Raw genomic sequence first — 16,537 nt, 5'->3', positions numbered from 1 at the left:
CCCTTGTAATTAGCTTGGCAGCCATTTACAGCACACAATCATTAATTCAATTAAATGAATTAATTCATACCAGGTACCATAGGTTGAAATGATTGTATGTTCTAAGAATGAATAATGGTCGCTGTCATATTGCCCTGGTTTTAGCTCAGCAGTCACTTACAGCACACTGACATTTCAAGGAATTAATTCCTGCTAGGTACTGTTAAGTTGGAGCAATTGATTGTTCTAGGAAAGAAAACATAATAAAGGGCAAATTATATTCTATAAGCTACAGATTTGTCACGGACATATTTGTTATACATACATGTACATCCATACAGGCATCAATGGCTATTCCTTTGCCAACCTTCCGGAAGTGGAAATGACCGCAGGGGAGACTGTCAGCTGGCACGTGATGGACCTTGGCAAGGACACTGACCAACACACTGCCTACTTCCACCAGTTGACCTTTGTGCTGGAAGGCCGTAGAGTCGATGCTGTGCCTCTTTTTCCAGGCATAGCTCAGACAATCATGACTGTTCCTGATAACCCAGGTGAGAATGATGAGGTCAACAATTTGATGAAAAAATGGCTTGGATCCAGCCGGAAAAGACACAAAACTTTTGAGGGTCAGGTCAACTTACTTCCTGTAGGCTGTTTCATAAAGTACTTGCAACTGTGGTAACCTGACAGAAATAAAACTCTGAGTAGAGCCATGTTGTTGGAGTTCAACTTTTCAATCTTTAATTTAGCTCTTCTTCAGGAACTGCAGTATGAACAAAAAAACAGGTTTTATGTTTACTAAGACAATCAAGAAACAAACGTAAAATACTATCAATAAATTGAAAGTAAGTATTTAACTGAAATTGACAATGAGAAGGCAGCTTACATGACACTGATGATGCTGATACAGAGTATTTTCCGTACGATTTCCTAGTGAATTTTCTTACAGTAGAATTCTGTTTGGGACATAGTAAATCTGCCTATGCTCGACCAAAAATGTTATCAGTTTTAACAGAAATTGGAATTCGAATATGCATTATGTTACGCATAATATGGTTCTAAAAATTCTTTTTCTATCTAATGTGGATAGTCAATTTATGGAAACCATACTTCTGTTTATCACAGAAAGTAAATACTCTCTTGGAAATTGAATGGTGCAAAGAAAAAGCTTTTGAGCAAAATTTGGTGATTTATGTGTAAAAGATAATTGATGTGTTAAGCCACCCATGAGTGAGCACTGAACTAAAGCCTAATAATCACTTTTCAAAGCTCACAATAGATATTTTCTATATCATATGAAAAGTGAGTTTTAGTATGAATTATTGTTTATTTGTGCTCACTCAATCATTGTATTGAATTTAATTTTGTGTTGGCTCAGCAATTTACAACCATTATTAATCACAATATTATTTTTTTCCAAAGATTTAAGAATACTTGCAGCTATGAAAAAAGTTAGGAGGGTAGAAAATAAAATATTACCTCTGAAATTAAACATTCATGATAGGTACATTTATTGCAGCTGAGTCAATCTGGCAATGACTGATAAATACATATGACATCACAAATTAATTTTCTTTTAATTCACAACTCTCTTATATTCCTTGATGGATTTTCATCAGAACATCACCAATATTTTCTTTTTCTTCTGCTTTTATTGAAGCATCAGGGTGAACTTCCCCCTTTAAAGGTCAAATCCACCCCATGAAAATGCTGACTTGAATGAATAGAGAAAATTCAAACTAGCATAGTGCTGACAATTTCAGCAAAATTGGATGTAAAATAAGAAAGTTATGACATTTTAAAGTTTCACTTATTTTTCACATAACAGTGATATGCACAACTAGGTGACTCATTCGATGATGTCCATCACTCACTATTTCTTTTGTTTTTCATTGTTTGAATTATACAATATTTCTTTTTTTAATAGATTTGACAATAAGGACCAACTTGACTGAACCATGTAGTATCAAACAATGCTATTTCCACATATTCAGAAAGTAATTAATAGTTGTATCACTTGACAATGAGGAGAAAATTACATGTAGAATATTTCATATTTCATATAATAAAATACAAAAGAAATAGTGAGTGGATGATGTCAGAGTTTCCTCATTTGCATACCAGCCAGGATGTGCATATAACTGTTTTGTGAAATTAAGCGAAACTTTAAAATGTCATACATGTAACTTTCTTATTTTACATCCAACTTTAATGAAATTTTCAGTGTTATGCTTGTTTGATTTTTCTCTTTTTTATTCAAATCAACTTTTGTTGGGGTGGACTTATCCTTTAATAATTGCCCTTGTGGTTAAGAAGGAATTGGATTTTTCAGAATACGAAAAACAAGGCAATTTTCTCACCGTGTCTGTCTGATTCTCTTGATAACTCAGGGAAATGGTTGATTGAATGTGAAACCAACACCCACTTTTCCCAAGGGATGACAGCACTCTACACCGTGCTTGAAGGGAGTGAGTCCAGGTCAGACAGTGAAGTGTCGAACAGTGGCATGGTTAGGGAGTACTTCATCGCAGCAATAGAAATGGAGTGGGACTACACGCCCGACATGTACGACCCTGTGAGGAGTCAGGCCTTGACGGATGAGGAAAGGTGGGGTATTGTCGTGATAATGAATGGGGGTAGGGGGCTTCTGCCCTAATATACCCCTCCCCCTATTTGTCTACACTCTACTGCACTGGTCTAATTCAGGTCTGACTTTAGGAAAATATCAACGTTTCACATATTTTCTAATGATACAGTTATGTAGACCCTATTTGAGGTTCAGGATAACTACTGTACTACAATATTGATGTAAAGAAATTTATGTGATTAAAACAGCTTGAGTTACTTTGATTGAGGATATTTTATGAGTGTTGTTGCTGTATTCTTCCTTTCCATTTTATGCGATCAATGATCTGAGGTGGTACATTTTTAATCTTATATGATTTAAATTTAATTTCAGTCCTGGATACGTCTTTGTCAATCGTGGAAACACAAGCATCGGCAGTAAGTACCGGAAAGCAATCTACCGAGAGTACGAAGACGACCGATTCATCAAGCAAGTGAAGCGCACCTCCAACGAGGACAAATCGCTTGGTATTCTTGGACCTGTGCTACGGGTTGAAGTCGGGGACACCCTCCAGGTGGTTTTCAGGAACCTCGCCACCAGGCCTTACAGCATTCACCCTCAGAACCTACTATCAGATAAAGACAATGAGGGCGCTACATACGGAGACAGGTCCACAAGTGATCTACCCGTTCTGCCAGGAGAAACAAGGACATATACTTGGACTGTCCCTGAGTCGCGAGCACCAACGGATAGCGATGGGGCATGTACGGCATCCATGTATTATTCAAGTATTCATAGAGGGAAGGACACCAATGCTGGTCTAGTTGGTCCACTTGTCATTTGCAAGACGGGTAGTTTGGGTAAGATAAGGATAATGTCATCTGCTTTTGCCTCAGACGCTTCAATTTTCTATCAGTCATGAGTTATTTTTCAGTCCCAAAGTGAATGAATTTGCTGTGTCTTGCTTGTCTGTCTTTTGAACTGAAGGTATATATTTATAGATTGATTTGCTTTATTGTAAATTTGTCAATTTATGGTGAAATTTGAAATTAAGAAATCAATAGATTCTTGTCACACCCCAAACTAGACAGCAAATGTAATAGAAATTGGAGCTTGAATGGTGGTAGTAGTAGTTGTTTTGATGTGGTTGTGATGGTAATGATGATTATATTAATCCTTGCAATGATGATGATAATGATGTCAAAGATGTTGTTGATTAAATTAAACCTTATCTCATATCCTGGATATCTCAGGTGGTAGATCATAGAAATATAAACTAAAAATAGCATTGCTTACTCAAGTTCTACTTTACAATCTTATATTCTTAAGGTTTATTTTGTCCTGTATCTCAAAACCAAAGATTCTGAAGGAAAGCGGACTGATGTCGACAAGGAGTTCAACCTCTTCTTCTCAGTGACAGATGAGAATAAGAGTTGGTATTTACAAGAGAACATTGATCATTACTGCTTGACCCCTTCATCCGTGGATGTCGATGATCCAGGCTTTCAAGAGAGCAACCTCATGCATGGTAAGGATGTGGGTGTAATCTGGTACCATCTAATCACGTGCAGTGTTTGTAGTGTAGAGAATCTGACAGTAAGAAGGTCACGGGTTAGAATCTTGCATGTATAGCCAGGCATTTATGTGTGTCACCATGAAATTTATCCACTATTCTGCTCTCAACCCAGGTGAGGTCCTTGTACATGGTGGACCTGGTTGGGATTTATTCCTTGAAATGCAAAAGCTGTTCTGCTAAAGCCAGGGTAATTATGCTGTACATGTCTTGAAGACTTCTGTTTATGAAAAGTGACAGGTGCCATATTAGAAAGTATTTATTAATGTCATTGCTATTGTTGTTTTATTATTATCATTATTATTTCCTTTTATTCTTCTTGCAAAAAAAACATTCCAATCTCCTGTTTCCTCTTTTTCCTTCTTAGGAATCAATGGCTTCCTTTACAACAACCTGAACTACCTGGAGATGAGCGTTGGAGAGCGTGTTGGATGGAATCTACTAGGTCTTGGTGATGAGGTTGATCTTCATACCGTTCACTTCCATGGTCATACCTTCACCTACCAGACCGAACACACCAACAGATTGGACGTCTCGGAACTCTTTCCAGGTTAGATGACATTCGGTTCGAGTCTGCATTTGGTTTAAGTCACCAAATTGGGCCAGTATGTTTCTGCAGGAATCTTGTAGCTAGTGTCTTTTCATTTAAAAGGTGTTTTTTACAACGCAGAGCCATACCAGGTATTTCACAGTCGAGGCTTTTTATTGTTAGAAGATACTTAAGCTACTGTTATTGTGTGGCATCTAACTGCACGATTTGAGTTAAAAAATTGGGTTGATTCACAAATAGTTAAGCCTGACCAAAAGGGTAACGCGACATTTTCTCCTGCAACAAATGCTCATGACTCGTGACTTATTCTCTGAAGATGTAACAGAGCTGTAGCCAAGTAGTACTGATTTTCAGCTGTTCAAATAGTGAGTTACCGTTGTTCAGGTTGGCAGCTCCGTTGTAAGGTTAAAGGAGAATGAAACCATTGGAACAAGATACCTTGTGTGAGAACAGAAAAATCAAAGAAACAAATCAACAAAAGTTTGAGAAAAATCGGACAATAAATGAGAAAGTTAGGAGCATTTAAATATTGCAATCACTACTGCTAAGGAGATCCTCCCATTGGCAATGCGACAAGGATGTGTGATGTCACTGATGAACAACTCTCCTCATTACTTAAGTATGTATTTCACTTGAATTGCCTCTTTTATCACATCTATCCATAGATCATGTGTTCTTTCTACATGAGGGCATTTAATACATTTTTTTAAAAGTACATCATGGATAAAGAGTTTGTATCATTATAAGAAAAAAGCAAAAAGAGACATTTTGAGGGTATTTTATAGTCCACCAAAAGGAAAGTTGTTCATCAGTGACATCACACATCCTTGTCGCATTGCCAATGGGAGGATCTCCATAGCATTAGTGATTGCAATATGTAAATGCTCATAACTTTCTAATTTATTGTCCGATTTTTCTCAAACTTTCTTTATTCTTATTCTTTGATTTTTCTGTTTCTACACAAGCCTATTTGTTCCATTGGTTTCATTCCCCTTTAACCCTAATACTCCCGGGGGGGGGGGCCATAATGGCCCCCCCCTCAACAATTTTCGCGATATATCTGCTGCGCGAAATTTTTTCACCTCGCAGCTCACTGACTTTTTACATTCAAGTCTCGCGCAAATTTTGAGACCAAATTTGTGACACCCAAGTACGCGGTTACAACATTATGCAACATTATGCAAGTGCATGTCAGACCCAAAATTGCTCATAAACGTGATTTCATGTACAAATCCAATGCAAATTGCGTATTTAGCCAAAATTCATAAATGTTTCATTATTTCTACTTTTACTGATTAAACTTAATTAATTTTGCCTTGTTTATGATCAGAATTATGTCTGGAACAATTTCCATTGAAAAAACAATAAAAAACAAAAAGTGAAAAAACAAAGAAATACATAAGAAATTCATAAAACAATAAAATACATAAGAAATTTATTTCCAAACCAAAGTTTTTTTGAATTACGATTGTTAAAGGGGAATCCAACCCAAATAAAAACTTGTTTTTATAAGAAAAAGAAAAATCAGACAAGTTGGTAGGTGAAGGTTTGAACAATATTGGACAAATAACAAGAAAGTTATGAATTTTTAAAAGTTGTAAATACTGGTAATCACTGTACCCATGGAGACTTCAAATTGGCCGCTTATGTGATGTCATAGTGATGTAAGGCAAGGGCTACTCTTCCATGCACTCCAATACATATTATGGCTAAAATGTCATTTTCCCCAAAAGTTTTATTTCAAATTATATTTTTCTTTCATGAGGACATTAAACAATATACTACCTGGGTTATATTTAGATTACTGCCCCAGGGGAATGGGTACTTATGAGAAAACCACAAATCCCTGATAATAAAGTACATGACCTATGGGGAAGTTGTCCTTGCCCCTTGTTATAATTTACTTACCCAGTTGCCAATTTGAATCTACATAGTATTAGTGATCTTGATTTTAAAGCACCTATAACTTTCTTATTGCTTGTCCGATTTCTTTCAAACTTTCACCATTCTGTTTAATTCATTTTTCTCCTTCCCAACACGACATTCTATGGACAAGGCTGGATTCCCCTTTAAGAATGCTACAAAGAAAATTTTACCAAAAATTAGCATTCTAGGAGCTTTATTTAGTGAATTAGAGCAAAAAGTACGATTTATGCATAAATTAGCATAATTAATTCATATAAAACAAAATCTCATTATTTTGGAAAATTTTACCATACAGCCTTGTAGATTACATCGCACACTACCAGCGTGCAAATTTTTGCGTCGCTCGCGCGATCGGCGGCCGAGATCTTAAGGGGGGGCCATAATGCCCCCCCCCCGGGAATGACAAGAATCAAAATACCCCGGGAGATTTAGGGTTAAGGTTTGAGTTATGGTAGGTTTTTGCTTCAGAATGATGTTAAAGGATTAGGGTTAGGGTTACTGTGGGGTTTCCCATAGGGGCAATATTTGAAGGAGCAAATGCCATGTAACCAATACTCTTGCTCTATTATTATTCATGAATCCAACTGTCGTATCGAGTCACGTAGCGCAGATTCTTAAATACTCTCTCTTTGAACTGGTCACAGGAATTTTCATCACTCTAGTGATGACCCTTGATGACCCAGGCATCTGGCTTCTTCATTGTCATGTGAATGATCACATGACTGCAGGCATGGAAGCTTTCTATTACGTTAATGAAGCTCCAGGTAAGATAAGATATATTTCGCTTTGGGGGGGTGGGGAGGATAGGAATGAAGGATAGAAAAGGGTAGTGGTTGGTAGATTGAAGAGAAGCAAGGTACAGTGCATCCCACAACGCAATCCAACTTTCAGGGATATGTATCCAAATCATCAAATATATTTTGGTATCGCATGTGGCACTAATACATGAAATCTTCTCTTTGATTTGAGGTCAAATACTCTAGTGGATTTGTTAGGCATGGAAGAAGAAAATAAATGAATAGAGACGTGGCAGAAACGATTTGCACAGAAATTCATGCTTGAATCTGCATCCGCACCAATTCATAGATTAAGTAAAAGAAACATTATGACTACAAAAGAAGTGCTACCCGCGGCCTGTTTTGAAGGAAGAAATTCATGTCCAAAACAAATCTTGACCAATTTTTCATGCCTGACTTGCTATTGGCATCAAAAAATTTAACACATCTTGCTCATCTATGCATTATTCTTTGATATTTATATGACGATTATAAACGAAATTTAAACAAGAACATGAGGTTAAAGAATAGACACTTTTACATCTGTATTTTTTTTCTTTTACGGAAACTAGTACCGACAACTGAAGCAACTGGTTCTTCATGTATAATCAGCTCCAATACAGTCATCATGGGTACGCTTCTTGTCATCGGCTTGTACTTTCAACGACGCTAAATCCAATGAGACGTTCATCACAATATTGAAATCATTTTCACAAAGGAAAATATCTACAATATCAGGGTTTATAAAAAAAAGAATTCAAAATTGCAAACAATTTCACTTGTAAGATGAGAATAATGTAGTTGTTTTTCCTGTGCAAATAAATACAGTTTAACTGTAGCAAAAACAAGTGTTAGAACAGATACATAATATTAGAATATTGTAACTTGCTTATTTACTTTTTGATTTACCAGAAAAAGCAATCTTATGACCATGCAATAAGTTCATCTTGACCATTTAAGAGGGAGAATCCTCTCATGCTCAGAGCTCATGCCAAAGAATTTGGAAATAGTGCTAATCATTTATGAAATAATCATGGTTTTTTACTAGCAAATAACTTTCGTACTCCCCTATGATAAAATTCAAGTGATTATTACTCAATTTTGCTATACCGAGGTAATCAACTGAATGTCTGAATTGGGGTAATTTGGAAGAGGCTAGCTTGTATTTCATCAACCAACCAGAAGAGCTTGCAATTAAAAGTATAAGCACTGATTTGCTGCTCAGTTCAATAATGTGTATCAAATGAAGATGGGATTGTGGCAAGTATAGTGTATTTCCTTGTAATTAGACAATGCAGAAATTAAATAACACGATTATGTAACTAATACCATGGTCACATTTGTTCTATGGCGGCCGTACGGCGAGTCGAAAACAGTCGTTTTATTAATTTTTATTCAAACCACCTATATGTAGCTGTTACAAAAAAGTGTTTAAACGGCTGTTTTCGACTCGCCGTACAGCCGCCGTAGAACAAATGTGACCATGGTATTACTATACAACTCATAAGTTAATTATATGTACCCACCCATCCCCACCCCTTCTCAACCAAACAGCAGAAAAGGTTGCAATTAAAGAAAAATAGAATGAAAGCATTTGTTGCTTTAGTGTACTATCTAATAGTGGGATTGTGGCAAGTAGTATAGCATATTTCCTTGTTAAAAGACAATCTAGAAATCATCTGGGATCTGTAAGTTTTAGACTTCAGTTGTACATGCAAAATTATATTTAAGCCCTCCCCCCCTTCAGATGCAAATTTGTGTATCATATATCCTGATCTGGTAATTGAAACTTTTTTTTACATCATGCTATATTTTGTGTTAATTCGAAATCTTTTATATGATTGTCTTTTATACAATTTACTTTGAAATTCATGTATATATATGCATCTATAAATGAAATTTAATATTTTGCCAGTTTATGTCGTGCTTGATTGTATTTTTATGACAGAAAAATTGTTAATTGCATTTAATGCTTGCTTCTATTTTACAGATACACTTTGGCGACCAAGTAGTAAAGTACATTAGGCATTCTGTTATACAGTATATTGTTTTACTTTGTATGTTACAAAAATGTTTTGTTGAACATTGGTTTTTTTCAAATATCTGATATTGTATTTATATACATAATGGTGACCCTACTCAAGTTTGCTATATCTATATATTTGTGAGGAACTAACTGGTTTGGTGACAGACATAATATTGCTGCCTTTATCACCATTTTAGGAAACAATCTACTTTAATGTTTGAAATCACTTTTTAATTAACTGTCATATCTTATTGAAAATTGCCCATATTTCTCTCTGTGTGTGTGCATTTTATTAGCAGGGTGCAATTCTGATTGAATCAGACTTCTTTATATGACCATACTTGTTCGGATCCTTCATGTAATTGGCCATGAGCTAGTAACATGCTATCTCTAATCCTTTCCATCTGAAAAATCATGGCCTTATATCAGGGCCCCCGTCTTGCAAAGGATTACGTGTGATGTATATTCATGTATTCATTGTTTTCTTGAAAATTTAATGTGCTTCTCTGTTTACAAAGGACATCATGCAATTATCTTGGAGAAAAAAAAATTATGACATTGTTGGATATCCATATAGTTTAGAGGTATTGTTTAAATTTGTGAGCAGCCGATTTAAAAAATTCTCAAACCAAGATGAAACATGTGTACAAGTGCATGTATTAGAACTAGTAAACCCTGAAAACAAACATTGAGAATGAAAAGCTAAAACTACAAGGCAAACCCCGATTTTGTAAATAGGCATCTTATAGACGCCTAAATAGTACACATAAGTGTATGGGATGAAATTAAGATGGTGTTTCTGGTCACTTCATATTTCAATTTTTAAAGCACTAAATAATTATTTTCGAATGCAATTTCTTTTGGGCTTCATTTTTGTAACATATCACAGACACAGGTGACAAGTGTGACCTTCTAGCTCAGATTTTTTAAAAGTCAAACCAATGTTAACCAATCACTTTAAGATGATCAGATCAATTGTAACCATCTGTAAGACGGGGACCAGGATTCATTTTGAAAAACTCTACTGCCTACCGTTATAGAAATTATGAGCAATCGTGATAAATGTGCCAGTATAATTTAAAGATTAAATATCTTTGGATAAAATTTGTATTTTGTGACTAATATTTATGCTGTTGATGAATAAAAAGAAATCATGCATGTAATGCTTATGTAACATAATAAATAAATGTAATGACATGTAATAATAAAGAATATATATGCAGGTTTGCAAAGATACTATACACACGAATATTAACAGTAACTAATTAGTAGAAACTTTGCTCTCTGTGAACCAGACAACTGCATGAATTTGATATTGTCTGTTAAATTATCTTTCAGTGTGGAATTTGAATTGATTGCAGCATCTCTCAACTTCACTCTTACCTGCTACCATTTTGATGCCCGCTTGCAGTACTTATTCCATTCCAGGTGTAGGGTTTCCCATCTCAATTTCATTTTTACTATTAAGATAATTTGTAAGCCTAAATAATAATGACTATTGGGCCATCAAAAGAATATTTCTGTCTTTTTTTTATTTCAACAATTTTCTAACTGCCAAGAGTGCAAATTTTTTAAATGACCGTTGGAATATCAGAGAGTATTTCTGACCATACATGTACGCCTATTAAATTTGAGAAATGTTACTGCCACAACAGTGCCATATCAGTTTCTATGCTAGCCTGTAAACTGACATTTTGATATAAATGCAACTGATCCTTGATTGTAACAAAATAATTGTATATTGTTCAAAATAAGAGTGATTTTATTTTTTTAAGCCAAAGAGTCTGTTTTATTGTTAATATTGTAATTGTATTGCTCTTTTGCATTCAGTTAAATGGAATTCAATGTACTAAAACGTAGTCAAGTGTGCTGCATTTGTACCATATAAATCTGAAATTAAGAGAATAATCGTGGCCGTTTATGTCTGAAGAGATTGCTCAAGCATTGAGCTTAATAATTGAAAGCACAAGAAAAGAACAAACATTGAAGGCACAATTGTACATCATCTCCTTCCATCGTTACAAGATGAACAACGACAGTAATATGCAGCAGATATTGACCTTCCAACCTACTATTATTTCAAATTTGGCGTTGTGTGTATGAATATAACTTAATGCATGTAATGTTTGATGAAAATAAACTTTTTACAAAAAAGTAAAATGTATACGTGATTCAGTGATATGAATTGTGATCCTTCATCCTTTACACCATTATCCACATCGAAACTATCACCCTCAACATCTTGGCAATAACCATTCTCATCACCATTGTCACAATCATCATTATCACCATCATCATTACAATCATTGTTATTACCATTACTACCACCATCTCTTCACCATTACCAACCATCATCATCAAAGTCATTATTACCAGAGTCACTTCATCACCATGTACATAATGTACAGCATGACCAGGAAATATGTTATCTTTTGATAAGAGTTGCAGTGATATATTCAAAGCTAACTCAAATCGAGATTGATCTCAATTCCCATTTCTCTTATGATACTGCAGTCACATTTTCCCCTACTGCGGCCGTACTGCGAGTTGAAAATGGCAATTTATTCATATTTATTGAAACCATCTTTATGTTAACGGTCCAAAAAAAATACAAAAAGGCTTTTTTCGACCCCCTGTATGGCTGCCGTACAGCAAATATGACTATAGACCAATTTCACAACGTGAGAGGGCAGCAGACTGGTCGCCATGCTGCGGTGGGCGAATCAACTTTTATAGTACACAAGTCAATAGGGTTTTTGGTACATTCGTTCGATTTTTTTTTATTTTGGACCAATTGAGCAGATTTCTTGTAAGATTCACAATGAGCATTAATCGGAGAAGTTCAGGTCGCAGCTGTGCTGTGTTCAATTGCCACAACAATTGGAGAAAGCTTCAGGATTGGAAGCAAAGTGAATGTGAAATTCACTCGCCTTGGACTCATGAAGCCTGTTTGTGTGTGAAGCCATACTCCCTGCATAGGTGTGTGTGTGAGAGAGAGAGAGAGAGAGTGGGGGGGGGGGGGGGTGGATGGCCCATAGGTAGATTTACTTAGATGAAAAAAGCATTATGTTGTTGGATCTGGACCCCATTTCATAAAGAGCTGTTACAATAACTCTTGCTGGAATGACAACTTTCACCCAAAAAAGCCATTCAAGGCCCTGTTTCATAAAGAGTTGCTATGATAGCAACTCCTGCTGGAATGGTAACTACCATGGCAAAAGTGAGAATTCTGCTTCCTGATTGGCTTTTATAATAAAAGTTGCCATTCCAGCAAGAGTTGCTATCATAACTTTTTTTATGAAATGGGCATTCTCACTGTTACCATGGTAGTTAACATTCCAGCAGGAGTTGCTATCATAACAACTTTTTATGAAACAGGGCCCTGGCCCTCTCTTCCTCTTCCTCCTTTCTCCTTCCTCTCTGTTTTATTCTCTTGCCTTGCCCCCTCCTTTTGGATACTTATAGGCCTGCATAAAATATGGTGGTGGTGGTTTTTTGTGGGGGGAGGGAGGGGGGATTTATTTGATCATGCTTAGATGGAAATATCAGTCCCTCTCTCTCTCTCTCTCCCTCTCACACTATCCCTCCCTCTCTTTCCCTCTCACTATCCCCTCCTCTGTATTACACTATCCCTCTCTCTCCCTCTAGCCCCCCCCCCCTCTCTCTCTCTCACTACCCCCCTTTCTCACTATTCCCCTCTCACTATCCCCCTCCTCTCACACATACTCTCTCCCCCTCTCATCCTCTCTCTCTCGCACTCTCTCTCTCGTTCACTCTCCCGCTACTCTAACACAACTCACTTTTACTGACAAAACTAAGGGGAAAAAGTAGCCAAAGTGCAAAAATTCATCATACCTTCATCGGTCAGATATGGCCATTGTCTTACATCGTCTACCCAGGTGTCCATGCTTTATTTTATTGATTTATGATGAAGTTAATGACACAATATCAGAGCTTGTCTGTAATCTTTCATTGAATTTGTACACAGAGCCAATCGCGGTCAGCGCACTTGCCCACCGCAGCAATGGCGTCGCCGATAGAGGGCCAAATACATAAACCGGCCGTGAAATTGGTCTATAGCATTAACACCATTTGAAATTAATCTCAGTTTGAATTTGACTGACATCACTCACAACTCCTTCGCAAGAATGGGCCAAGATTTATGTGCATAGGGCATCCTTCCCTCAATTCATTCACATAAATTTTGGCCCAGATTTGTGAGCGAAAATTTCTTGATCATACATGTAAGCATATTTTACAGGTTCATTGGGTGTGGAAGGGGGGGGGGGCAAGGGTGTAAAATTTGAATAGGAAGCATCTGAAAGTACTTTTATAATAAGAGGATATTAATTTGACCATAAAAGATATGCATGACCGTTCACATGAAAATGTCATGTCATACTGGAAGAGGAATATTGTCTGGTCATGTTGACATACAATAATTTGCCTTTAATCAAATATCTATATGGATTATTTTAACTTTTATAAGTGTCCAAGAACTTTTTTTGCCAAGTGTATATCTTTGGATAGGTTGGAACACCCATGGTCATACAGGTTTACAGCAATATGAATGAGTGACCCCAAGGATCATCACCATCAAACAAAATCGTCAGTAGGGTGGCTGCACACTGTGACAAAATAGCAATGCACAAAGTCGATTAAAATCTAGTATTTTTTTATTTTCAAATATTGTTTTGTGCCAAAAATGGGCTTAAAAATAGTCCATGCATAGTTTCATGGATAGAGTCCCTTGTTCAATGGGAGGCAGCAAAATTTCACGTTTAACAAAAAAGGAAAACATATACTGTACATAAACATGTCAAACTCTTGTATATAAAAAATAATTGAAAGGTCTAGTCCAACCCACAAAAATCTTGATTTGAGTCAATTGAGAAAAATCAACGAAGCAAAGCACTAAAAATTTAATCAAAAATTGGATTTAAAATACAAATAAGGTTCTGACATTTTAAAGTTTCACTCATTTTTCACAAAACAGTTTTATGTACAAGTACAACTCAGTGATAATATGCAAATGTGAGAGTCAATGGTGTCCCTATCATTTCTTTTTTTTTTTATTATACAATATTTCAATTTTTACAAATTTGACAATAAGGACAAACTTGACTGAAACATGACTTAAACAATGGTAATACATGTACCACATATTCTGGGAAGAATAAAACTTTCTGTCAAATTGTCAATGAGGGGAAAATTTGAATATTTCATATGAAATAGTGAGTGGGTGATGTCATCAGTCCCTTCATTTGCATACTGACTGGGAATTGCATGTAACTGTAATGTGAAATTAAGAAAAAATTTAATAGTATGTCATACCTTTCTTATTTACATCTGACTTTGAAAAACTTTCAGTTTTACGCTTGTCAGATTTTTCTCTTATTCATATCAACTCTTTGTTGGGGTGGATTTATCCTTTAAATTGAACAAGAAAGCAACAAGTGACTTCAAAATATTAGCTTTAACGATCTAAATCACCAATTCTAGTTTAGTAATAGCAGCCCACACATCAAATCACATGTATTAGCACCTATTGCCAAAAGAAATAAATAAAAAAACTCAAAAATAATAATGAGTAGTATAGGGTCCCACCCAGAGGCAGCGGAACATCAGGCTTGGACAAAGAAAGTAGAGGGGCACCTCCTGTCTGCCAAACAATAGGTACCCCTCACTTTCATTGTATGAGCCTGACGTTCTGCCGCCTCTGGTCCCACCTCAGAGAATTACGTAACAGGTTATTGAATATATGAGTTAATACCAATTAAGTTTCAATGGCATATCAATAAAAGTTTTAATAGATTAGAGTTGCGTGGGGGACGCGCTGTATTTACGATTTCTGTAGCTTAATTAGATTAGTGTAGCTTGGGACGCAGTTTAATTACACAAGAGTAGCGCGGGACGCGCTGTAGTTAGATTAAAGTAGCGTAGGACGCGCTTTAATTAGATTTGAGTAGTTGTAGGTGATGTAATTAGATTAGCGCAGTAATGGGACTCGCTGTTATCGGAGTAGTGTACAGGACGCGCTGCTATTAGATTAGTAATTTCAATTTGCTGTCTTGACCCTCTCCCCGGTATAATGAAATTATATTTAGTTTCCATTCCCGCGCTAATCTAATTACAGCGAGTCCCATTCCCACACTAATCTAGTACATCGCCCACAACTTCTTTAGGTACAGCGTGCCCTACGCTACTTTAATCTAATTACAGCACGTCCCACGCTAAGCTAATCTAAATCTAATTACAGCGCGTCCAAGCTACATGTACTGTAATCTAATTATAGCGCATCACCACGCTACTCTAATCAAACTTTACTTGATATGCCATTATAACTTAATTGGTAATTTGGTAGCCTAATTGGTATTAACTCATTGTAATAAATTATTCAATTACCTATTATGTAATTCTCCCCGAGGTAGGACCCTATACTACTCAAAAGGAACTAGATTGTGAATCGGACATTTTCGTTCTTTTTTTTCCAATGGAGCCCTACAGAATACTCGTACATCCCAACAAAAAAGCACTCAGGGGAGGGGGTTGTACTCCAGGATGAAAGTAATAGCAAGTTGTAGCAATTGCAACAGGGACGGATTCTAGAACATCGTAAATGCATTGAAAACGCCTATCAAATCACAACATTGGATAACAGAGGTCCTTGTCAGAAATTGGTGAACCTGGCCACCAGATCATCCCAAGATTCAGAGCTGACAAATAAATTGCAAATATGTTGTTTGCCCAGAGTCCTGTTTCATAAATGACTTGCAACTGTTGTAACATTGCCATAATGGCAACTACCATGATAACAGGGCTCAGCAGCCAATCAGGATCAAGGTTATCATGGTAGTTGCCATAATGGCAAAGTAACAACAGTTGCAAGTCCTTTATGAAACAGGCCCCAGAATGACTTTGGTGTTTTGTCTCTTTATTTTTTATACAATTTTGATAAAAATATAATTTTCTTGTTACTCTTTCAATGAATCATTAGCTTTGGTTTCGAGTAAACCTCATAATGAAGTATGTTGTTTGTAACAATCATGAGTTGTAAGAGTTCTGCTGTTCCATGACGAAAGGAAGCAGCTCTGTGCAATGAGGAAAATGTGTCATTGTTTCAGGTGGAAATGTGAAG

General features: G+C 36.3%; 1 protein-coding gene across 1 annotated transcript in view; it reads left to right on the top strand.

The window, feature by feature from the left end:
* Window positions 1-8,764, top strand: part of LOC121430759 (hephaestin-like protein) — a 35,575-nt gene extending 26,811 nt beyond the window's left edge. The window contains exons 11-17 of the mRNA XM_041628148.1: window positions 321-533; window positions 2,373-2,589; window positions 2,942-3,408; window positions 3,909-4,076; window positions 4,489-4,671; window positions 7,242-7,361; window positions 7,946-8,764. Coding sequence (XP_041484082.1) covers window positions 321-533; window positions 2,373-2,589; window positions 2,942-3,408; window positions 3,909-4,076; window positions 4,489-4,671; window positions 7,242-7,361; window positions 7,946-8,046 — 1,469 coding nt within the window. The 3' untranslated portion in view covers window positions 8,047-8,764. The remainder of the gene's footprint in view (window positions 1-320; window positions 534-2,372; window positions 2,590-2,941; window positions 3,409-3,908; window positions 4,077-4,488; window positions 4,672-7,241; window positions 7,362-7,945) is intronic.
* The last annotated feature ends 7,773 nt before the right edge of the window (window positions 8,765-16,537 follow it).

This window comes from Lytechinus variegatus, chromosome 17, assembly GCF_018143015.1.
Source record: "Lytechinus variegatus isolate NC3 chromosome 17, Lvar_3.0, whole genome shotgun sequence".
In the NCBI taxonomy this organism is placed as follows: Eukaryota; Metazoa; Echinodermata; class Echinoidea; order Temnopleuroida; family Toxopneustidae; genus Lytechinus; species Lytechinus variegatus.
The sequence above is the reverse complement of the archived record's forward strand: the minus strand, read 5'-3'. Positions and strand labels throughout refer to the sequence as shown.